Here is a 23,250-nt window from a genome sequence, read left to right as displayed (position 1 = left end):
AACACTGGGCTGTCGTGCGTGCGTGTATGCATGCACAGTGCTTAACACAGTGGGGCTGGGCCATCCAGGTGCTCCTGTACCAGGCAGGTAGGTTGCTACAGCCCACCAACCATTGCACTGAGTCCTGGCCAGAGGCAGGAAGGGAAGTGTGGGACTCTGCTCACATGCCCTGTTGCCTTGAGGAGCTGGGATCCCATCCCACACATGGAGCTGCTTCCAGTCCCACACCCTGGCCTGAGTTGCATTTAGCTGCTAGTCAGTTCTGGTGGCTGGGTCTGTGCCGACTCCTCCCGAGATCAGCCCTTCTGAGTGGCTAGAGCCCAGCAGCCGTGGAGACTGCTCTGATGGGGAGAAGAGAGGACTCTCACTGCTTGCTTCGTCACATAACCCTGGGGGAATTCTGTGCCTTTGCACATGTGCAGAATTTATGTCCCCCCCCACATTTCTTTGCTTCCCTGCAGAAAAATGACTCTGACGGGGAAGCAAAGGGAAGCCAGAAGAGTGGTCATATGACCTTCCCCAGCAGTATGTTTCAGGTGCTCAGGGCAGCTGGCAGAGAGGTAAGTCACTATGGGGAAGGGGGCAGACTGGGGAAGACCCAGCTGGTGGTTCCTACCCTGTGCGGGGCTCAGCGGCTAGTCCCGGCTGGGCTGGGCTGGGCGGGACTTCCTTTTTCCCTGCACGGCATCCAGGGCTGTGTCAGACCCACCCCCAGATTTCTCCCCCAGGAGCAGAAAGTTCTGCAAACTCCCCCACCCCCCTGTACAGGGAGTTGCTCCCCCATCTGCCCAACCCCTGTGCATCCGGACCCCCTTATAGCCAGACCCTCCCACCAAGCCTCATCCCCCCGCACTCAGAACAACCCTAATGAGCCCCACTCCCTTTGCACCTAAGACCACCCCGATGAGCCAACTGCACCTGCATCCCAGCCCCACCGAGCGCCAATCAGCTGCACTTGGATCCCCACCCCGCTGAGCCCCACTCCCCCAGCATCTGGACGCCCCCACTGAGCCTCCCACACCCAGAGCTCCCTGCTGAGCTCTATCCTCCCCATACCCAGTCAACCCCCACATTCATCTGAACCCCCCTGCAGAGTCCCATTATCGTTGCACCCAAAACTCCACAACAAGCCTCTATGTATCCAAATCCCCCTGCACCCAGATCCCCCACTGAGCTGCTCACAGCCAGATTGCCCCACACAGAGCCCTCTCAACCCACACCGAGCCCCTCTTGCATTGCTGAGCCTGCCTTCCCACGCCTGGTGCACCTGGCATGGAGGGGCAGGGCCCTGGGGTGTTTCTGGGGCCGGCCCGGTCCTTGCGGTGTGTCAGGGTTGGGTGCAGCCTCACCACTGAGTCCGTGTCCCAGGGGGAGTTGCACAGTGAGCTCCCACTTCTGCAGCCAGTGGCCTGTGCTCCCCACTGCCATGCTGGAGTCTCCACATTTATCTGACATAAAATTTGCAGAATTTTAAAACATGCACAGAATTTTTAATTTTTTGGCACAGAATTTCCTCAGGAGTAGTCACAGCTGGATCTGGGGTGTGGTAGGTCTTGGTGCTGAAGGGGTTAACTGCCTGGCGATTTAACCTAGAGGCTCTAATGCCCCTGGGCTCAAGGGGCCAAGGTCCCTGGCAGGGAAGCTGGGAGTGGTCCTGAGCCTCCTGGGGAAGAGGGGGTGAAAACGGGGTTGCCCTCCTGAGTCAGCCACAGCAGCTCCAGCGGTCTCTCGCTCTCAAGAAAGGGCGCTCTCTGCCTCATTGTTGCTGGCACCGGAAGAGGCATATTTGTTCCATGAGATCATGCAGTCTGCTAACTACAAAATGTACAATCGTTGGCACTTGTGAAGCCAGGGAGCGCAAGTCGCTGCAGGCAAAGGTCCCTGGCTGGACTGCTCCCCTCCCAGGGCAGCACCGAGGGATGCGCCGCGACCAGTGTTGTATGGGACTGGAGTCGGGGATGCCGCTGATCAGCGCTTGCCCCGTCACCCACACCTGTCGCCTCCAGGCTGCAGCGGGCAGGGCCTGCCAGTGCTGGCCGAGCTGGGAAGCACCCAGGGTGCACACAGAGGAGGCCAGACCTGCGCTCTAGGGTGGACCCTGTGGCTCGTAGGCACTGCACTCTGGGAGCCAGACCCCTTTTGGGGCCACGTGACTTACAAGCTTTTGGCTCCAGCTTTCCAGCCTCGACTGCCCTGTGACACTTGCACTCGAACCCTCTCTAGCGCTGGTTTCCTGAGCGGACAGCCGGGAAGCGAAACTTGGGGGGTGGCTGTGCGGAGAGAGAGAGCAGCACCATTGCTAAAGGGCAGATCCCCACTCCTCGGGGCCACACCCTAACGCGTGCTAAGAAGGGAGGCTGGGAAGAGGGAGGCACGCTGAGGGGGCATCTCACTCCTGAGCCCTGTATGCCCCAGCCCGTCTCTCCCCTGGGCTTAGTCTGACCCTTACCGCAATGGGCCGTGTTCACCCCTGGCTGGCATGGGTGGGCTTCTTGTCGTGGAGAGCCAGTGTCTCCCTGGGGCAGTGCAAGATCTGCCTTTTTGGGAGGGGGCGCGTTTTAGGAGACCTGGGAACGTCCAGCAACTGCCTCTGCCCCCCATCCTCAATGACTGGCTGCTCCTTCCTTGTAAGCGGTCACATCTCTGGGTGTGGGAGGTGCCCCGAATGTTGTGCATGGAGCCACTGGGGAGGAGGAAGCGAGAGGGAAGGGGGGGGTGATCCTTGCCTGCCTGGGCACAGCTTGCTCTTCCTTTGCACAGGAGAGGTTGCTGGGCCGTACCCGTTCCCCAGGTGGCGGATGGCGCCTGCTGGTACTTTCCCTGGAGACCATGGGCTGTTTTGCCTTCCCACATGCTCTGTTTCAAACTGGGCTCCGGGCCCCCGGGCTGCCCTCGTCTCCTGCCGATAGGGGGGTCTGGTGGGGCAGGCTCCTTAGCAGGGACGGAGGGGGCTGAGTGGGACATGGAGCCTAGGGGCAAGAGGCGGTGGTCGTCCCCGTCCCCCCACCGTCCTGTGTTGCAGGATGGGGGGCACTTGTTCTCTTGCCACCGTTAAGATTCCTGAGAAAGCGGCTGAGCTGGCTTTGATCTCTGAAACGCTCTGCAGGGCTTTCGCCTTTTGCCACGTGTCCCGCTCCCTCAGCACCTCGTTCGGATGCATGGAGTGGGACCGGGGACTGGCAGTATCACGGGTACCTCACTCCCAACATAGGGAGCAGCCAGTGGGTCACCCCAGCTCTCTGCATTCTGATTCTCCGCGGTGGACCCCCACCGTGTGCCCCACACCAAGCACTCTGGGTGCAGCACCAACCTGCCCATTGGTGGGGCTCAAGGGAGACTGGTTTGCTGGGCTGCAGGGATGACAGGCTCCAGCCCAGCCTGCCCCCAGCAGGGCTCTGGATGGTGTGCTCACTCCTGGGCGTGTGTGTCGGGCAGCACGGAGAGGCCCTCTGTCCAGGCAGTAATTTTATATCCTTGGCATCCCAGTCCTGGGCTTTCCGCCTGGGTGCATTTGAGCTCCTGATGGGAGCATGACGGGGCAGTGGCTGGGGTCATGTTTGTTCCCGCGGTGTCCGGCTACTCGGCCTTTCTGTGCATGTGCGGCTTCCTATCCCCAGGGAGCGAGATCCCACGGAACCCTGCTGGTAAACACAGGAAGAGCCGTGCCCCCTTCCTGCCAGAGCACACCGCCCAGCACCACCAGCCCCCTTGTATGGAAAGGATTTATACTGCGCTGCTGCCTGGCTGGGGCCTGTTCCACTTGTTTCCAAATTGCCGTTGGCAGCTGGGGCCTTCTCCGTCCCCCCCCTTGAGAAACGAGGCCCTGGCGCTCCGTGTAAGCAGGACAGGCCTTGCTTATTGCCCCCCCACCCCCGCTGCGTTTCGTTAACTCAGATAAAGGCCGGGGGAAGCTGGGACCTGGGAGTCCTCAGCCTCTGCTTCTGGCTGGGCCTGTGGGCGTGAGCCGCTCTGGCACAGGGAGTCAGGCTAAGAGAGGCCACGGGCCTGGAGCGAGCTGGGGAGGGCAAGGGAGGAGGTGATGACTCAGGGCGAGTGCTCAGCAATCAGACACTGAGGGGTGCATGTCAGGGCGGGAGAGGCCAGGGCGGGAGAGGCCAGCCAGTTATACCCCTCCCCACCCTACCCCACCCCATTTCTGCACCTGGCCCCTTCCTAGCCTCCCCAATTGCTGCTTTAGCTGCCTCCTAGGGCCGTGGTTCTCAAACTTTTTTTTTTCACAGACCACTTGAAAATTGCTGGGGGTCTCAGCGGACCACTTACTGATCTTTCCAAATGTTGTTTGTACCCTTAGCTAACTATTGCAGCGCGCTTTGGATAAAAGCGCTATATAAAAAAACCTTAATAATAACGAACTTTTTTTGTTCTACAAATAAAAGCACAGGGTTCAGAGTAGCAGCCATGTTAGGGTATGTCTACACTACGGAATAAGGTCGAATTTATAGAAGTCGGTTTTTTAGAAATCGGTTTTATATATGCGAGTGCGTGTGTCCCCACAGAAAATGCTCTAAGTGCATTAACTCGGCGGAGCGCTTCCACAGTACCGAGGCTAGAGTCGACTTCCGGAGCGTTGCACTGTGGGTGGCTATCCCACAGTTCCCGCAGTCTCCGCTGCCCATTGGAATTCTGGGTTGAAATCCCAATGCCTGATGGGGCTAAAACATTGTCGCGGGTGGTTCTGGGTACATATCGTCAGGCCCCCGTTCCCTCCCTCCCTCCGGGAAAGCAAGGGCAGACAATCGTTTCGCGCCTTTTTTCCTGAGTTACCTGTGCAGACGCCATACCACGGCAAGCATGGAGCCCGCTCAGGTAACCGTCACCCTATGTCTCTTGGGTGCTGGCAGACGCGGTACGGCATTGCTACACAGTAGCAGCAACCCCTTGCCTTGTGGCAGCAGACGGTACAGTACGACTGGTAGCCGTCATCGTCATGTCCGAGGTGCTCCTGGTCGCCTCTGTGAGGTCGATCAGGAGCGCCTGGGCAGACATGGGCGCAGGGACTAAATTTGGAGTGACTTGACCAGGTCATTCTCTTTAGTCCTGCAGTCAGTCCTATTGAACCGTCTTATGGTGAGCGGGCAGGCGATACGGACTGCTAGCAGTCCTATTGCACCATCTTCTGCCGAGCAGCCATGAGATGTGGATGGCATGCAGTCCTTCTGCACCGTCTGCTGCCAGCCAAAGATGTAAAAGATAGATGGAGTGGATCAAAACAAGAAATAGACCAGATTTGTTTTGTACTCATTTGCTTCCCCCCCTTCCCTGTCTAGGGGACTCATTCTTCTAGGTCACACTGCAGTCACTCACAGAGAAGGTGCAGAGAGGTAAATCTAGCCATGTATCAATCAGAGGCCAGGCTAACCTTCTTGTTCCAATAAGAACGATAACTTAGGTGCACCATTTCTTATTGGAATCCTCCGTGAAGTCCTGCCTGAAATACTCCTTGATGTAAAGACACCCCCTTTGTTGACTTTAGCTCCCTGAAGCCAACCCTGTAAGCCGTGTCGTCAGTCGCCCCTCCCTCCGTCAGAGCAACGGCAGACAATCGTTCCGCGCCTTTTTTCTGTGCGGACGCCATACCAAGGCAAGCATGGAGGCCGCTCAGCTCACTTTGGCAATTAGGAGCACATTAAACACCACACGCATTATCCAGCAGTATATGCAGCACCAGAACCTGGCAAAGCGATACCGGGCGAGGAGGCGACGTCAGCGCGGTCACGTGAGTGATCAGGACATGGACACAGATTTCTCTGAAAGCATGGGCCCTGCCAATGCATGCATCATGGTGCTAATGGGGCAGGTTCATGCTGTGGAATGCCGATTCTGGGCTCGGGAAACAAGCACAGACTGGTGGGACCACATAGTGTTGCAGGTCTGGGACGATTCCCAGTGGCTGCGAAACTTTTGCATGCGTAAGGGCACTTTCATGGAACTTTGTGACTTGCTTTCCCCTGCTCTGAGGCGCATGAATACCAAGATGAGAGCAGCCCTCACAGTTGAGAAGCGAGTGGCGATAGCCCTGTGGAAGCTTGCAACGCCAGACAGCTACCGGTCAGTTGGGAATCAATTTGGAGTGGGCAAATCTACTGTTGGGGCTGCTGTGATGCAAGTAGCCCACGCAATCAAAGATCTGCTGATATCAAGGGTAGTGACCCTGGGAAATGTGCAGGTCATAGTGGATGGCTTTGCTGCAATGGGATTCCCTAACTGTGGTGGGGCTATAGACGGAACCCATCTTGGCACCAGAGCACCAAGCCGCCGAGTACATAAACCGCAAGGGGTACTTTTCGATAGTGCTGCAAGCTCTGGTGGATCACAAGGGACATTTCACCAACATCAATGTGGGATGGCCGGGAAAGGTGCATGATGCTCGCATCTTCAGGAACTCTGGTCTGTTTCAAAAGCTGCAGGAAGGGACTTTATTCCCAGACCAGAAAATAACTGTTGGGGATGTTGAAATGCCTATATGTATCCTTGGGGACCCAGCCTACCCCTTAATGCCATGGCTCATGAAGCCATACACAGGCACCCTGGACAGTAGTCAGGAGCTGTTCAACTATAGGCTAAGCAAGTGCAGAATGGTGGTAGCGTGTGCATTTGGACGTTTAAAGGCGCGCTGGCGCAGTTTACTGACTCGCTTAGACCTCAGCGAAACCAATATTCCCACTGTTATTACTGCTTGCTGTGTGCTCCACAATATCTGTGAGAGTAAGGGGGAGACGTTTATGGCGGGGTGGGAGGTTGAGGCAAATCGCCTGGCTGCTGGTTACGCGCAGCCAGACACCAGGGCGGTTAGAAGAGCACAGGAGGGCGCGGTACGCATCAGAGAAGCTTTGAAAACCAGTTTCATGACTGGCCAGGCTACGGTGTGAAAGTTCTGTTTGTTTCTCCTTGATGAAGCCCCCCGCCCCTTGGTTCACTCTACTTCCCTGTAAGCTAACCACCCGCCCCTCCTCCCTTCAATCACCGCTTGCAGAGGCAATAAAGTCATTGTTGCTTCACATTCATGCATTCTTTATTCATTCATCACACAAATAGGGGGATGACTACCAAGGTAGCCCAGGAGGGGTGGTGGAGGAGGGAAGGAAAATGCCACACAGCACTTTAAGCACAGCACTTTAAAAGTTTACAACTTTAAAATTTATTGAATGACAGCCTTCTTTTTTTTGGGCAATCCTCTGTGGTGGAGTGGCTGGTTGGCCGGAAGCCCCCCCACCGTGTTCTTGGGCGTCTGGGTGTGGAGGCTATGGAACTTGGGGAGGAGGGTGGTTGGTTACAGAGGGGCTGCAGTGGCAGTCTGTGCTCCAGCTGCCTTTGCTGCAGCTCAACCATACACTGGAGCATACTGGTTTGGTCCTGCAGCAGCCTCAGCATTGAATCCTGCCTCCTCTCATCACGCTGCCACCACATTTGAGCTTCAGCCCTGTCTTCAGCCCGCCACTTACTCTCTTCAGCCAGCCACCTCTCCTCCCGGTCATTTTGTGCTTTCCTGCACTCTGACATTATTTGCCTCCACGCATTCGTCTGTGCTCTGTCAGTGTGGGAGGACAGCATGAGCTCGGAGAACATTTCATCGTGAGTGCGTTTTTTTTTCTTTCTAAGCTTCACTACCCTCTGGGAAGGAGAAGATCCTGTGATCATTGAAACACATGCAGCTGGTGGAGAAAAAAAAAGGGACAGCGGTATTTAAAAAGACACATTTTATAAAACAATGGCTACACTCTTTCAGGATAAACCTTGCTGTTAACATTACATACATAGCACATGTGCTTTCGTTACAAGGTCGCATTTTGCCTCCTCCCACCGCGTGACTACCCCCTCAACCTTCCCCCCTCCCTGTGACTAACAGCGGGGAACATTTCTGTTTAGCCACAGGCAAACAGCCCAGCAGGAATGGGCTCCTCTGAGTGTCCCCTGAAGAAAAGCACTCTATTTCAACCAGGTGACCATGAATTATATCTCACTCTCCTGAGGATAACACAGAGAGATAAAGAACGGATGTTGTTTGAATGCCAGCAAACATACACTGCAATGCTTTGTTCTACAATGATTCCCGAGTACGTGTTACTGGCCTGGAGTGGTAAAGTGTCCTACCATGAAGGACGCAGTAAGGCTGCCCTCCCCAGAAACCTTTTGCAAAGGCTTTAGGTCTACATCTAGGAGAACCGCAAATGCCAGGGCAAAGTAATCCTTTCACATGCTTGCTTTTAAACCATGTATAGTATTTTAAAAGGTACACTCACCAGAGGTCCCTTCTCCGCCTGCTGGGTCCAGGAGGCAGCCTTGGGTGGGTTCAGGGGGTACTGGCTCCAGGTCTAGGGTGAGAAACAGTTCCTGGCTGTCGGGAAAACCGGTTTCTCCGCTTGCTTGCTGTGAGCTATCTACAACCTCCTCCTCATCATCATCTTCTTCGTCCCCAAAACCTGCTTCCGTATTGCCTCCATCTCCATTGAAGGAGTCAAACAACACGGCTGGGGGGGTAGTGGTGGCTGAACCCCCTAAAATGGCATGCAGCTCATCATAGAAGCGGCATGTTTGGGGCTCTGACCCAGAGCGGCTGTTCGCCTCTCTGGTTTTCTGGTAGGCTTGCCTCAGCTCCTTCAGTTTCACGCGGCACTGCTTCGGGTCCCTGTTATGGCCTCTGTCCTTCATGCCCTGGGAGATTTTCACAAAGGTTTTGGCATTTTGAAAACTGGAACGGAGTTCTGATAGCACGGATTCCTCTCCCCAAACAGCGATCAGATCCCGTACCTCCCGTTCGGTCCATGCTGGAGCTCTTTTGCGATTCTGGGACTCCATCATGGTCACCTGCAGCTTGCCACGCTGGCCAAACAGGAAATGAGATTCAAAAGTTCGCGGTTCTTTTCCTGTCTACCTGGCCAGTGCATCTGAGTTGAGAGTGCTGTCCAGAGCGGTCATAATGGAGCACTCTGGGATAGCTCCCAGAGGCCAATACCATCGAATTGTGTCCACAGTACCCCAAATTCGAGCCGGCAACGTCGATTTAAGCGCTAATCCACTTGTCAGGGGTGGAGTAAGGAAATCGATTTTAAGAGCCCTTTAAGTCGAAATAAAGGGCTTCATTGTGTGGACGGGTGCAGGTTTACATCGATTTAACGCTGCTAAATTCAACCTAAAGTCCTAGTGTAGACCAGGGCTCAGTCTGTATTCGCAAAAAGAAAAGGAGGACTTGTGGCACCTTAGAGACTAACCAATTTATTTGAGCATGAGCTTTCGTGAGCTACATCCGATGAAGTGAGCTGTAGCTCATGAAGCTTATGCTCAAATAAATTGGTTAGTCTCTAAGGTGCCACAAGTCCTCCTTTTCTTTTTGCAAATAAAAGCACGCAACTCATATTTTAATATCAGTCGTCTTACCTTTCTAATGTGATGGATGTGCCCTCTCTCCCACACCGCAGCAGCCCCCGAGCTGGGGCTGGGAAGACGGGGGGGTCTCTCCCTCTCTCCCCTGCTGCGGCAGCCCCCGAGCTGGGGCTGGGAAGACGGGGGGCCTCTCCCTCTCTCCCCTGCCGCAGCAGCCCCTGAGCTGGGGCTGGGGAAGAGGGCCATCTCTCCCCAGCGGCCGCAGCCCTGGAGCTGGGGAAAGTCGCCTCTTTCTCTGCCCGCCGCAGCCCTGCACTTCCCAAATTCCCCCCACCCCCTCTTCTCACCCCACTGCCCCCTCCCACCTACCCCCTATTCCCCCCAAGGCCACCTCCTCACCTTACATGTGCGTCTTCTCCAGGGTCCAGTCATCTAATTAGTGGAGTCACGCCGGGCGGCTCCACTAATTAGGTGGGTGGCCCTTCATTCTCTCGTGTGCGGGCCAGGCACGCACCTTACAGGGAACTATCCGCAGACCACCTGAATGGAGCTCGCGGACCACTGGTGGTCCATGGACCATAGTTTGAGACCCTCTGTCCTAGGGGAAGGGCCTCCCAGTGGCTATTTGCCTAGTGCCACCCCCCTCCCGCTTCGCTCCTCAGACATCTCCCCCTTTCCCATGAGGCCTCAGTACATGAACCTCCCCCTCCCACGGCCTCCCCAGACTGCCTGTGCCAAGTATCAAAAATCACATCAGGCCCCTGAAAATCGGGAGATCGGCTTGAAGATCATGAGATTTTAAAACCAAAATCAACGTTTGGGCCTTTATCTTGGCCTTCTGGCCTCTGGGGGGGTCACACTGCCAGTTCTTCCCTGCAGCCATGTACACTAGAAAGTGAATTAAAAAAAAAAAAAAAAAAGCAGAGATTTTCCTGTAATCGCATGACTCAGGTACTGGGGCTTTAAGAAAACCAACAGATCATCAGCTCCTGATCTTGTCGGGTCTGGCAACACCATGCAAATAATCCTTCACTTTTATTGTTGGGGGGAAGGGCGCAGCCTGCTGCACATGGTGGGTGACCCGTCCCACCCCGGTCTGGTATTCCAGTAGGAAAGTGGGGAGGGTGGCTAGAAACGTGGGGCACAAATTAATGCTGACAGCAGCTGCGGTAAGCGGTGCACCTACGGCTTTGTGGCTAGCCTCCTTCAGTGCCGGCGAGTGGTTCCGGTCGGCCTGTTGCTCATGTGGGTGTCTGCAGTTGATTGCAGCTCGTGCGTGGTGTTGCTCAGCAACCCCGTTTCTGATCAGATAGCATCTAGCCTGGTGAGTTACACCTGAAGTAGACAGACTTTCTCTGTGTATCCCCGTGAGCTGCCGTTTTTGTAACCCCACTGTATGGATTGCAACTTCTCCGTCGCTGTTGCTGTCGGCGACGTGGGGTTTCCAGCTATAGATTAAAATGAGAGGCTGGCTGGAAGCACAGTGCCCATCGTTGGATCTAAATCCCTCCAAGCTCCAGACTGGTCAGATGGTTTCACTCCTAAAACAAGCTGTAATTTGCCTAAAAATAAACCCCAGCAAAGAGGAAAGCTGATCTTGTGATTAAAGCACAGGATGGGGAGTCAGGCGATCTGTCTCCTAGCCCGGACGCTGCTGCTGACTTGCATGCGGCTTTGGGCAAGTGGCTTGGCCTCTCTGTGCCCCTCAAGTACAGGTGGGAGGATGGGCCTGAGCTTCCTTCCCAGTGCACAGCAGGGGTGAAGAGCAGGACAAGGCTAGAGTTACCCAGTTTGGACCCCAGTCTGGACTTTCCCCTAGCTCAGTGGGCTTGGAGCCCATGTTCTGGTGTGAACGAATCTCTCCATAGCTGTAATAAAGCTACAAGTGCCATGGCTTCAGGTACAGGGGCGTGGGGATGGGACTTACACTCCGCTTCCCTGGAGCAAGCCAATGAGAGCAGATTGGTGTCACTGTGCCCCCAAAGGTCCCCCACCTCCGGCCTCCCATGCATGTCTCACAGCTGTTCTTAGAGCGGGTTGAGAGGCCGTAAAGGGTCCCACACTCTGGGGAGCCCAGAGGGAAGCCGTTGTTTAAACAGCTTGTGCTCTGAATGTGCCAAAACAAACACTGATAATCGGGATACACAAGGGCCCTCACCCAGACACCCACCCTGCTCCCGGACGCTGTGGCTACTCTGCAAGCTGTGCCAGCTTCCTGCCGAGGGCTGGGGCAAAGAGCGCCCGCCCCCTGAAGGCCTGATGGCAAATGGCTGGTTCCTTAGGGTGTTGAATTTCCCCTGCAGTGGAGCCCAGAGGGTCCACACGCAGTGGCATTTCTCCCAGTGTCTTGCCTTTGGGGTGGTCCATCAAGGTGCTTATACAGTGCACAGCACCGGTTTACGCCCTCCACCCCCGTGAGTGGGTGCAGCGGACACGTGAGACACGGGAGGTGATGGCTCTGCTGTACTCAGCACTGGGGAGCCCTCCGCCGGAGTGCCATGTTCAGCTCTGGGAAAGACAGGAATGAACTGGAGAGAGTCCAAAGGAGAGCAAGAAACGCCATCAGAAAACCTGGCCTATGAGCACAGGCTGGAAGAATTCGGCGTGTTTAGTCTAGAGGAAAGGAGGCTGAGAGGGGATCTGAGAAGCCTTCAGATATATTAAGATAAATGGACAGTGACCAACTATTCTCTGCATCCACTGCAAGTAGGACAAGAAGTGATGGGTGTAAGCTGCAGCGAGGGGGATTTAGGTTAGGTATTAGGAAAAACTTTTGAACCATGAGGGTAGTGGCCAAATGGAATAGGCTTCCTGGGGAAGTTGTGGAATCCCCAACAGGTTGGACAAACACCTGTCTGGCATAGGGTTGCCAATTTTGGTTGGACGTATTCCTGGAGGTTTCATCGCATGACATAATCTTTAATTAAAGATTGATCTTTAATTCCTGGAGACTCCAGGGCAATCCTGAGGGGTTGGCAACCCTAGTCGGGTATGGTCTTCTAGGCTAAGACTCCCCAAACCTCAGCTAATGCTCCCCGCCATGGCCCCAGGGCCAGGCCGTGATGGGGCTCGGGACTCCCCCAGTGGGTGGGCTGGGAGTGGCTCGGGCAGGCCAGGGCCTGGGGCGGCTCAGTCGAGCCGTCTGGAGCTCCTCCAGTTGTGGTGGGGGCCTTGGAGATCCTCTGGCCCTGGTGGGTGAGAGCAGGAAGGGGGGACACGGGGCTAGCCTCCCTGAATAGGGGGTTCACACACTGTCCATGTTCAGCATGGGGGAGTTGGGCCAGGTGACCTCTTCCAGCCCTAAGTTTCCATGATTCTCTAATGTGGTAACACACCCAGCCATAGGCCGGGGCAGCACTGTGCTCGGTGCTGTATAAACATCACAGAAAGAGAGTACCTGCTCTGGAGTGCTTACAATTGACGTAATTCAACCCTGGGCACAGGATGAGCTCAGTGCCCCAGCCCCGGTGGGAGTCTTGCAGAGATGGTGTAGGGTGGGGCAGATCCCCCAGGAGGCCAGGGCCAGCCCTGCTGCCTGTGACTTGTTTGGGTGTCAAAGCAGAAGGGAAGGCGTGTTCCTGGCTCTGGGTGAAGCGTGCCTGTCAGGTCCCGCTTTGCAGGGAAGGCTGGTTCTGGCGCATTCCCAGTGTGGGCTGTAGTGCGAGCTCCTTGGGGAGGGAAGATGATGGGACCCTTAGCGACACAGCGGGCTTCTTGTGGCATGTCTCTAGAGAACGCTGCCCTGATCTGAAGGGGTGCGTGTGGGTTTGTGTGTGAGATGTATTGTGGAAATGGGAGTGGGAGGTTTTCAAATAAACAGTCACATAAAAAGGTCTTGGCTGGCACCATAGTACCCGCCCCCCCCAAGCATTGGACGAGATTGAGTTTTGTTTTGTTTGGACGGACACATACAACTACAGGAACTCCTCACTTAAAGTCATCCAGGTTAATGTTTCGTTGTTACGTTGCTGATCAATTAGGGAACATGCTCGTTTAAAGTTGTGCAATGCTCCCTTCTAACGTCATTTGGCAGCCGCCTGCTTTGTCCACTGCTTGCAGGAAGAGCAGCCTGTTGCAGCGAGCTTGTGGGGGCTTTGAACCAGGGTGGGCTGGCAGCCCCCAATCAGCTCCCTGCTCCCCTAAGTCCCCTGTGCAGCACCCGCCTAGGCCCAGCAGGCTATCAGTTGCTGGCAGTTCAGCTGTCCTGCTTTCCCTACCCGCCCCCCGCCATGTGCTGCTCCTGCCCTCTGCCTTGGAGCTGCTCCCCGAGACTCCTGCTTGCTGTGGGGGGACGGTGGAGGGGAAGAAGAGGGGGGCTAATGTCAGGGTATCCCCTTCCCCACTGCTCCTGCACCCCGCTCACCCCATCTTCTATAGAGTGGGGGGACACACAGACGGAGGGAGCTGTGGTCTGGTCTCAGCTTGCTGATCTAACAAGGCAGTGTACTTCTGACTCCACTCTTCATACTTAAAGGGGAAATGTGCATCTCCATCTCTCAAACACACACAGGGTGTGTGTCTCTGTCTCTGTCCGCCCTCCCTCCTTTCCTGCTGCCTTGTAGAGTGTGAGTGTTAACCCCTCAGGGCTCAGCCAGTCACTAATTCATCATTTAGCAGTCAGGCATTCCCTGGGAAATATCCCACCCTCTGACTCTGGCTGGGATGATTTAACTGGGAATTGGTCCTGCTTCGAGCAGGGGGTTGGACTAGATGACCTTCTGGGGTCCCTTCCAACCCTGATATTCTATGATTCTATGACTCCTCCACCTCAACCGAGCTTCACAATCATCATCGCTGTGTACCAGTATTACACTGTTTGTTTAAAACTTATAGTGGGTGTGTGTGTGTATATATATATATATATAGTCTTTTGTCTGGTGAAAAAAATATCCCTGGAACCTTATCTCCTCATTTACATTAAGTCTTATGGGGAAATTGGATCCGCTTAACATCGTTGCGCTTAAAATCGCATTTTTCAGGAACAGAACTACAGCGTTAAGTGAGGAGTTCCTGTATTACCAGACTGCCCACTTTCTTTTAAAAAGGGGAAATCCTGGCAGCCTGAGCCTGGCATGGGGGAATGGAGTCTGGCCTGAAACCATTTCTTGGGACAGTCTCCCAGTACGGAGCTCTGGCTCGCACGCTTGTGCTCTCGCTTTCTTGAGAGGATTTTTTTTTTTAAAAATATGTATTTGAAGTGGCTGCATCACTGGAAGGAAAGTCGCCGCCTTTTCCAGAGGGCAGTGGCTGCTAGCCATGGGGAGGGAGTGCTGGCTGGATGAATGAGTGGAGATTTATCCTGCCTGTATGGTGCGCGCCTCCTCCCAGAACATACGGGCTGATTCCACGCTGGGGTCGCCCTGTGGGTCGGAACCAATAGGGAAGGTCCGGCCGATCTAGTGGCCAAATGGGATGCTCCTCCACCATGATCTGTCCCAGCCAAAGCCCCAGCCATGGGAGGAGGGCAGCAAGTCCCAGAGCCTGCCCACGGGCTGGAAAGCCATACTGTGACGGCAAGTGGAAAAACCTGCACAGGAACCTGCTTCCGTTTGGGAGTCGTCCGTGTGTCGTTCCCCCCCCCCCCACAGGCTAAGGGCTAAGCCTCTGGTGTGAAGTGACAGGGAGGCAGGAGGGGCTAAGTTTTTGGGGAGGTAGGAAACCCTGGGAACTGGATCACAAAAACGCTGACTCTTGTCCAGCGGTATGGATCCTGACTCCCTCCTGCAGGACTCTCCCACGCAGGGGTTTTGCCCGACATGGGAAGCACGTCTCCCTCCCCGCTGATGATGGTCCAGCTTCAGAGCGTCCCTTTTGGGCGCATGAGCGAACAAGAGGGTTTCCCAGCGTGCCAGGTCCGATTGGAGGCTGGGTCCCCCAGGGGATGAGCAGGGAGCTCGAAGAGAAGGGGTCAAGGCTGGGAATAGGGTGTGTGTGAGTGAGGAGGGGTCCCGTAGAGATTCCGTCTTGTGGAGCAAACTAAATGGTGTGAAGAACCAGACTTGGAAACACACTGGGGGCAGGGTCTTAGAAGGGCGAAGCCACCCTTCAGCCCCCTCGCTGGCTGGGGCGGGGCTGGAGCTCTCCAGAGGGGTGGCTGTGTGAGGCCCCTGCTGCGTCTCTCTTCCCCCGCACCTTGAAATGCAGGGTCAGGTGTGCTGGGAGTTAGGCATGGTCTAGTGGCCAGACCCCTGAGCTGGGAGCCATGAACTCCTGCGTTCTACTCCCAGCCCTGATGCTGCTCTGCCTCTGGGGGAGACTTGGCCTTTGTTAAAACGTGTAAAACGCCATGTAACGGTTGAATATCGTATTAGCCCTGTGGCTGCCTGGGAGCTTCAGTCCTCTCCATGCTGCACAGCAGGGCTATGCCACAGCAGGGTGATGGTGGGGCTGGAGCTCTGCAGCTCCAGACACACCGGCCTTAGTGCTGCAGCTAAAGGGAGAAGTTCTGTAACCAATACAAAAAGAAAAGGAGGACTTTTCCTGGCACCTTAGAGACTAACCAATTTATTTGAGCATGAGCTTTCGTGAGCTACAGCTCACTTCATCGGATGCATACCGTGGAAACTGCAGAAGACATTATATACACACAGAGACCATGAAACAATACCTCCTCCCACCCCACTGTCCTGCTGGTAATAGCTTATCTAAAGTGATCATCAAGTTGGGCCATTTCCAGCACAAATCCAGGTTTTCTCACCCTCCGCCCCCAGCAGGAGAGTGAGTTTGTGTGTGTGGTTTTTGGAGGGGGGTGAGGGAGTGAGAGAACCTGGATTTGTGCTGGAAATGACCCACCTTGATTATCATACACATTGTGAAGAGAGTGGTCACTTTGGATGGGCTATTACCAGCAGGAGAGTGAGTTTGTGTGTGGGGGGGCAGAGGGTGAGAAAACCTGGATTTGTGCTGGAAATGGCCCAACTTGATGATCACTTTAGATAAGCTATTACCAGCAGGACAGGGGGGTGGGAGGGGGTATTGTTTCATGGTCTCTGTGTATATATAATGTCTACTGCAGTTTCCACAGTATGCATCCGATGAAGTGAGCTGTAGCTCACGAAAGCTCATGCTCAAATAAATTGGTTAGTCTCTAAGGTGCCACAAGTACTCCTTTTCTTTTTGCAAAGACAGACTAACACGGCTGTTACTCTGAAACCTGTAACCAATACAGGGGATATGACACACGGCTGAACAGTTCTGAATCTGTCCAGTAGAGGGCAGTGGTGCACATTCCAAACCAGGTCATGGCTGGATTGTTTTTTGACAGGCTGCTTCTAGTCTACTTCAAAAACTTCAGTTCTTCTAGGGACCTTCCCTCAGTTTCTTCCCAAACATTCCCATATTATGAATCTGCAGACCCAAAGTTTAACAAATCCCATGTCCTGAAACCCCATGCTGGTGGGTGTCGGGAATGCCCCTGCTTTCCGGGAAGCATTTGGGGGTGAATCCCCCCTTTTGGGGTCAGAACTGGTACTTTTATATGGAGTGGGCGAGCAGCCAGAGGTGGGTTGAGGTCAGAGCCTGTCTGCCTGTGGGTCCCTCTTCCTTGGGGGGACAGGCGGTGGCTGGTAGCTTGTCGGTGCCTTGACGCTGTGTGGGTCCCCCAGGAGGAGGTGATCTGGGTTCTTGCTGCCTGAAGGCACAGGCCTTGTGCTGCAGCGAGGCCTCGATTCCTGGACCGAGTAATGAAGAGCTCTGCCCGGGGTGGAGATGGGGGGGAATGATTCCCCACAGCCAGTGGGCTTGTTCTACAAGTCGCTCCCAGCTGCCTAGGGGACCCTGCAGCAGCGGGGGCCACGGGGCGTCCTGCCCCGGGGCGCCCCAGATCTCTAACCCGCCTCCCTTTGCCTCTCTCCCCAGCTTGCGTGTTCCGGTTCAATGCCCTCTCGCTCATGTACCTGCTCTACCTGTTGCTGCTGCCGTGGTCCCTGGGACCCACTGAACACACCATCAAAGGTAAGGGCCGAGGGCTGCCGCGGCTCTCGCCTCCACAGGCTCTGGACACGGCACTTTTCCCTTCGCCATACGATCCCTGAAGGTTTGCCCTCTCCCCACCCTCCACGCCTGCTCTCCTCGCTCTGTCCTGGCTGATGGTGACTGAGATTGGGGGGCAGCGACCTGCCAAGTGACAGTCTCTGGAGGGAGATGCCAGCTGCAGTCACGGGGAGACTGCTGTGCTTCCAAGGGGCATTGCTCTGGGAGCTGGCGTGCTCTCTCCAGCAGGGCTCCTGGCCTAGCGCCGGAGCGAGTTCCTGTCCTGGATACAAGCCATAAAATCCTTCCTGGCCTGGGCAGCCAGAGCGCAGGCCCCACCCTGAGAAGTGTCCTGGGTTTTAACAGGAACAGTCCCATCACTCAGCTGCTGTGGTATTCTCCACCCCTGGAAAGCCAGGCTGGAGTTGGGGGAGGCAGCGTTGCTCAGCGGCTAGAGCGTGAGACTGAATATTAGCAGTCCTGGTTCCGCAGCCGTGGGCGCACCCTGTCCCAGTGCTGTGCCTCAGCCTTCGCAGCTGTCGAATGGGCGAGAAGGAAACTCCCCCTCTCTCTAATACTGTGAGATGCACCCATGAAAAACATCCTCAGTGCTGTGTATTATAGCAAGTCAGCCCACCTGGAACTGCTCACTTGTCATCGGGCTGCACTCCAGGCCCACTGAGAACTTCCTGACAGCAGGCACAGGGCACAGGAACTCCTGCATCCAAAGCTCAGGGCTCTGCCTCTTGAGCTGAAGGAGAATCTCCCTTAGCTGCTAGCAGTATTGAGCCTATGGCACACAGCTGAGCAGTTCTGATTCCGTGCAGTAGAGGGCAGTAGCACACACAGATGCTATTCATTATGACCTTATTCATCCGTATTCATGCTGCCTCTCTAACTGGGAATGGGCTAAAGGCCACAAGGCAACTCAGACATGGCTTGGAGATAATCTCCCTGTCTCCTGGACACAGCCCACATTGCTAGCTTGCCTTTTGGGGCCTGAACACAGGACTTGCCAGACTGGATCAGACCCCAGGTCCATCTGGTCCAAAGTCCTGTCTTTGACAGCAGCGCACCCCAGAGGCTGCAGAAGGAGGTGGAAGAACTCAGCCGTAGGCAGGTGTGGGATAAGCCGGCCCCACGTTATGTCTCAGTCTGGTCTCTAATAGTTAGAGGCTGGCTTAAGCACTGAAGCAGGAGGCTTAATATCCCTGCCAGAATTCTGATCCTTTGTATAATGGATATTCTAGTTCTCCATAGAAATGTCTATCCCTTTTTGAATCATGCTAAACCCTTTGCCTCAGTGACTTCCTGTGGCAGTGAGTTCCACAGTCTAGTTTTGCATGGGGTGAAGAACTATTTATCTCTGTTGGTTTTGAATTTTCCATCTTTTAATTTCTTCGGGTCCCCTGCTCTACCCATCCCATAGCCCAAAGACAAGAAGGTGCTGCTCCCCCTCCCATTCATTACTTTATGTACTGCTCTCAGGGTGGATATTTGCACTTGGCATGCAGTGGGACTGGGTCCTCACTGGAGCAGGGGCTGGTTCTAAAGGAGACCTTGGGCACAGACGCGTGTGAATCAGCAGTGGCAGGGAAAGCGAATGGAGACAGTGTGGACGAGTCAGTGAAGCGCCGAGATAATCTTGTGCTCTAGCTCGGTGCCCGGGCCCTGCCCTGTGGTGCCCCCACAGTCTGGAGGAGTGGTTGCTTTTCTTGAGTTTTGCTTCGATTGCTGATACAAACCACGCTTGAGGGTAGCTGCCATGGCGGCTCACCTCTGAGCCACAAGGTTGTGGGTTCCAGTCCCACACTAGGCCTTGAGCCTCTTGCTGGTGCTGCCGGGCAGCCCAGGGGAGGCAGCGGTGGTGCTAGAGGGGAGACATGACGGAGAACTAGTGTTCCAGTGGAAGTAAAAGATCCCAAGTTCCGCTGGGGACGATTGTCCTGGCCGTTCTGCCTCTTCCTGAGAGCGCTGACGCGAGTCTGCAACTAAGAGCCGGACACCTGCCACGCCTGCCTGTGCACCAGCATCGTCCATCTCCCTGAAAGTGACTGGGACCCCTGGGGTGGGAAAGGCTCTGGAGATGGTTTGGATGCAAAATCCTTCCTGCTTCCCCTCTCGCTGCAGTGCCTGGCCTGAGCCACTGTCCTTTCTTCTGCAGGCCGACTCCTGCGTGGAGGCCAGATTGTGGCTTTGAACCACAGCCCAAGCTGGGGGAGGCAGCAGAAGGCATGTGATGACTCAGCCAGGATCCCTCCCTTATGAAGGGTGCTGCAAGCACTCCCATCCTAGGGGGCTCTGCTCCCCACGCTGGCCCCGTGTGTCGCTGCTGGCTAGCTCGAACAGCTCCTGATGGGCATTTCAGGAGAGATGGCTGCATAGCAGCCCTGACTAAATCAGCTTTTGGGGGCAGTGGCAGGCAGCCGGCTGGCTTGGGGTTTGCAGAGCCAGGGGATCGTGAGAGAATCCGCTGCCTTGTTAGCACTGTGGAGATGGGGTATCCCAGAGTCGCCAGGCGATAATCCCTCTCCACGTGGCTGCTGAGAGCGCACCTGGCATGTGGCGTCCAGCTCCGGGGCCCTCCGTGCCAGAGAGATGTCAGTGAACTGGAGCCAGCTCAGAGAAGATCCACAAGAATGCTGAAGGGACGGAGGCTCGACTGGGGAGACAAGGGTAAAAAGTCCATCCGTGCATGTCCTTCGGCTGCTCGGGGAGGGACCGGGCAGGATCCCAGAGGAGAGGAATTGGAATCGAGCTGGGAGCAATGGGATGATATGTCATCAAAGGAACAGAGAGCCTGGCTCTCTGGGACAGGACTGTGGAGTGGGGCCCAAGGGAAGAGTCGCTTATAAATAGAGGGTTCAATCACTGTAGGCTCCCTGCCAGGAAGAGCCCTGTCTTAGCCCTAGGGCCAGCCGAGGTGACGCAGCCATGGCTCTTTGTACCATCGTGACCCCAGCACCACTGGCTGCTGCCCCGGGGAATGGGGGGCACCAGCGTGTCCGTGGGGAGTCCTGGCTCTTCAAGCTGGCGAATTGCTGGAGAGGGGCGACTTGCTCACGCAGCACTCGGGGTTTAACCGGCCCCAGCACTGACCCATGGCTCCTCGTTCTCCGCCTGCTGGGAGCAGGATTAGAGAAGAGGGTCTGAACCCCATCTGCACGCCCAGGATACCACTCCTGCCCGCACTGGCCTGCACCACCAGGGAATTATGGGTCCTTCTTTCTCTAGTGTCAGCCCTGGCCTGCCCTCACTGTCCTGCACCCCTCTCGTGGTCCCGCTCGGAGCCGTGACTGCAGCCAAACGGCTATCCAGATCTGCCTGTGCGAACAGCCTGGGTCCTGGTGAGGTGTGCCACGGTATAGCATTGGCACCAGTGTCTGCCAAAGACCAGTTAGTCTCTTGGCCAGCGGCTCTGGGTGGGCATGGGAGCTTTGTCTGCTCTGACGGGAGGGGTGCTGGGGCAGACTGGACTCAGGCAAGCAGCAGGGGCTCCCCTGGCGCCATTCATCCTGGGGCAGGACCCATCCTCGGAGTTCAGAGCTCACCTCTGGGAGCCCCTGATATTAACTCTGCTGCCCCAATGCCTCCCCCACTGGGGCTCACCCTGGGGGAAGCAAGCTCACTTCCTGGGCACTGGGCAGGCCCTCAGAGCTTTATCTCCAGGCTGGCAGCACCTTGCTGTGGGCAGAAGCCTTCCCTTGCCCGACGATACCATCAGGCACTGCCCCCAGATGTTTGACATGCAGAGGAGAGGAGGGGCAGTCGAGACCCAGACTCCAGGAGTGGCAGGAGTGTGGTGTCCCCCGGGGAGGGGGCTGGAGCGCCATGCCCCCGTGACTGAGCAGGGTGGGTAGCTCTGAGGCTGAGAGACCTGGGTTTCTCAGTCTGTGGGGGTTATTTTTAGGGCGAGGGGGGCGTGAGCTGTTCTAAAGTGGGCACCTTCTCTCCTTCCTTTGTGGTTTCCCCCAGGCTGGGCAGCTTGGGGACTCTAGTCTCCTGGTGGTTCCTGGGCAGTAGCACTGCTGTTAATTATAGCCCGGCCGTGCTATGAATAGGCCTCTTGCTCTGAAATGGCTGGGTCCAAACACCAGGCTTATTAACCAGAAACCTCAGAGCCGAGCTGCATCCATCCAGGGAGGAGGGAGATGCTGCGAGTCAGCCCCCCTGCCTCGCCGTGCTCGCCGCAGGAGCAGAGGGGCATGCGGGGCGGGGTGGGGGCTGGCTGCAGCAGGAGCCCCATGAGATCAGCTGTTCAGCATCTCCTGGGGGCCGTCCATGGCTGGGCTGGTGGGAGCTGCTGGGGGCCTCCGGCGTAGGGAGACCCACCGCAGGCGGGCAGGCAGTGCCTCCCACAGGGGGAGAGGTTGGCAGTGCCATGGCTTTGGGGCAGCTGGCAGGGCTTTGGGGTGTGGCGAGCGGGCCGCCCCTCCTCCGAGAGCTGGCACTGGGGCCGCCCTGCTGCCGGAGCCCGTCTGGATCGGGCCCCAGGACCGCCCGCCCCCTGCAACAATTAAAAGATCCATAATCAGAACTGGCCTCCCTCGTTTGCCACCACTAAAAGCTTCTGCCCCTGAATATTTCATGGCTTTCATGCCATCCGAACCCAGCTCTCTCCGGCGAGCCGCAGAGCTGACTTACAGTAAAGGATCATCATCACTGAGTGAGACTTTGGACGGGCCAGTTCTCCCTCCCCTCCCGGGATCTCTCTTTCCAGCTGGGAGAGGAAAATGTGAGCCCCCCCAAGTCTGGCATCCTTGGATTTATGAGGCGTGTGTGAGCACAAGGGGCTTAGCAGCATCTGGTGGAAGATTTGACTGGGGTTATTATCGAGGGTGTGGGGGGGTTGAAGTTATTGGCTACCTTGTGGCTCACGATTGGAAAATTCCAGGCTGGCTTGAGCCAGGGCCGCAGCCTGCAGTGAACGGGGGTGGGGAGAAGAGCCATCCCTGGCAGGCCACAGGAGCCCAGCTGGGTTTCATTTCTGCAGGCCCCAGGCAGAGGAAGGTGCGGTGGGGTGAGGAGGGGAGCCTGGATCCTTGGGCAGCTCCCCTTTGTCAGGGCCAGCTGGGCCCAGGGGTTTCATTTAAGCAAGAGGGGAGGTCCCTGAGACTGCCCACTGGGGGGCATTTGGGGTGGTATCACCCCAGGGATTTGCCCCCCCCCCCACAGGACCCACCAGCTTGTTTCCCATGGGACCCCAGCTACTGGGTCGTGACTGCTGCACCCGGCAGGGTTGGCACTGGCTTTGCAGAGCTGTGAGGCTCCGTATCCCGCTGCCCGTCACCTTTGCCAGCGGCTGTCCCGGATAGCACACCGGCCGTTTGGGGGCGTTTTCTCCTTCTTTGTGTCCTGGCTCTAACCCATGCCCCATGTCTGACCCTGTGCCTCACTTCCCCATCTGTAGGGGGGGGATGATAGCTCTTCCCAGCATGACCAGTCATGCTGAGTTTAACTCATGAATGTCCATTGAGCCCTGTGAGATCCTGGTGTCAAAGCAGCGAAGCAGTGGGAGGGAGAGAGGGGATTTTTACCTAAACCTTCCTGCTCTTGGCACCCAACCTGCTGTATGGAATCAATGGGGCTGCCCCAGATGGGACAGCATGGGCGGGGCGATGTTCATCGTCCACTTCCAAAGGTCCCTTTGTGCTGAGAGTAGAGAGGAAAAACGCAGCACTGGGGACTCAATCCGTGGGCCCAGCATCTAATCCCCAGCTTCTCTCCCTGCCCCAGCACAAACATACCCCCAGCGTAAAGCCTGGGCATGGACTGCTGGATTTTTGCTTTATTTTGGTGATTCGGTGTCTAATTTATATGTGTGGGACCGCGATGGTGTGTGCAAATTGCTAAATCTCCCTCCACATGCACCTCAGCTGGCCTGGTTTGTGCACATCACTGTGGTCACGGTGCACAGATACAGAAGTGCAATTGCAC

The 23,250-nt window shown here is 56.0% G+C and overlaps 1 protein-coding gene across 2 annotated transcripts in view; it reads left to right on the top strand.

Annotated features, from left to right (window-relative positions):
* PIEZO1 (piezo type mechanosensitive ion channel component 1 (Er blood group)) overlaps positions 1-23,250 on the top strand; it is a 112,005-nt gene that overhangs the window by 32,178 nt on the left and 56,577 nt on the right. For both annotated transcript variants that reach the window (XM_084644326.1, XM_084644325.1), the window contains exon 2: positions 17,200-17,295. In XM_084644326.1, coding sequence (XP_084500452.1) covers positions 17,200-17,295 — 96 coding nt within the window. The remainder of the gene's footprint in view (positions 1-17,199; positions 17,296-23,250) is intronic.

Source organism: Lepidochelys olivacea, assembly GCF_965140295.1.
Source record: "Lepidochelys olivacea isolate rLepOli2 genome assembly, chromosome: 12".
In the NCBI taxonomy this organism is placed as follows: Eukaryota; Metazoa; Chordata; order Testudines; family Cheloniidae; genus Lepidochelys; species Lepidochelys olivacea.
Note: the sequence above shows the minus strand (reverse complement) of the source record. Positions and strands in the feature narration are given on the sequence as shown.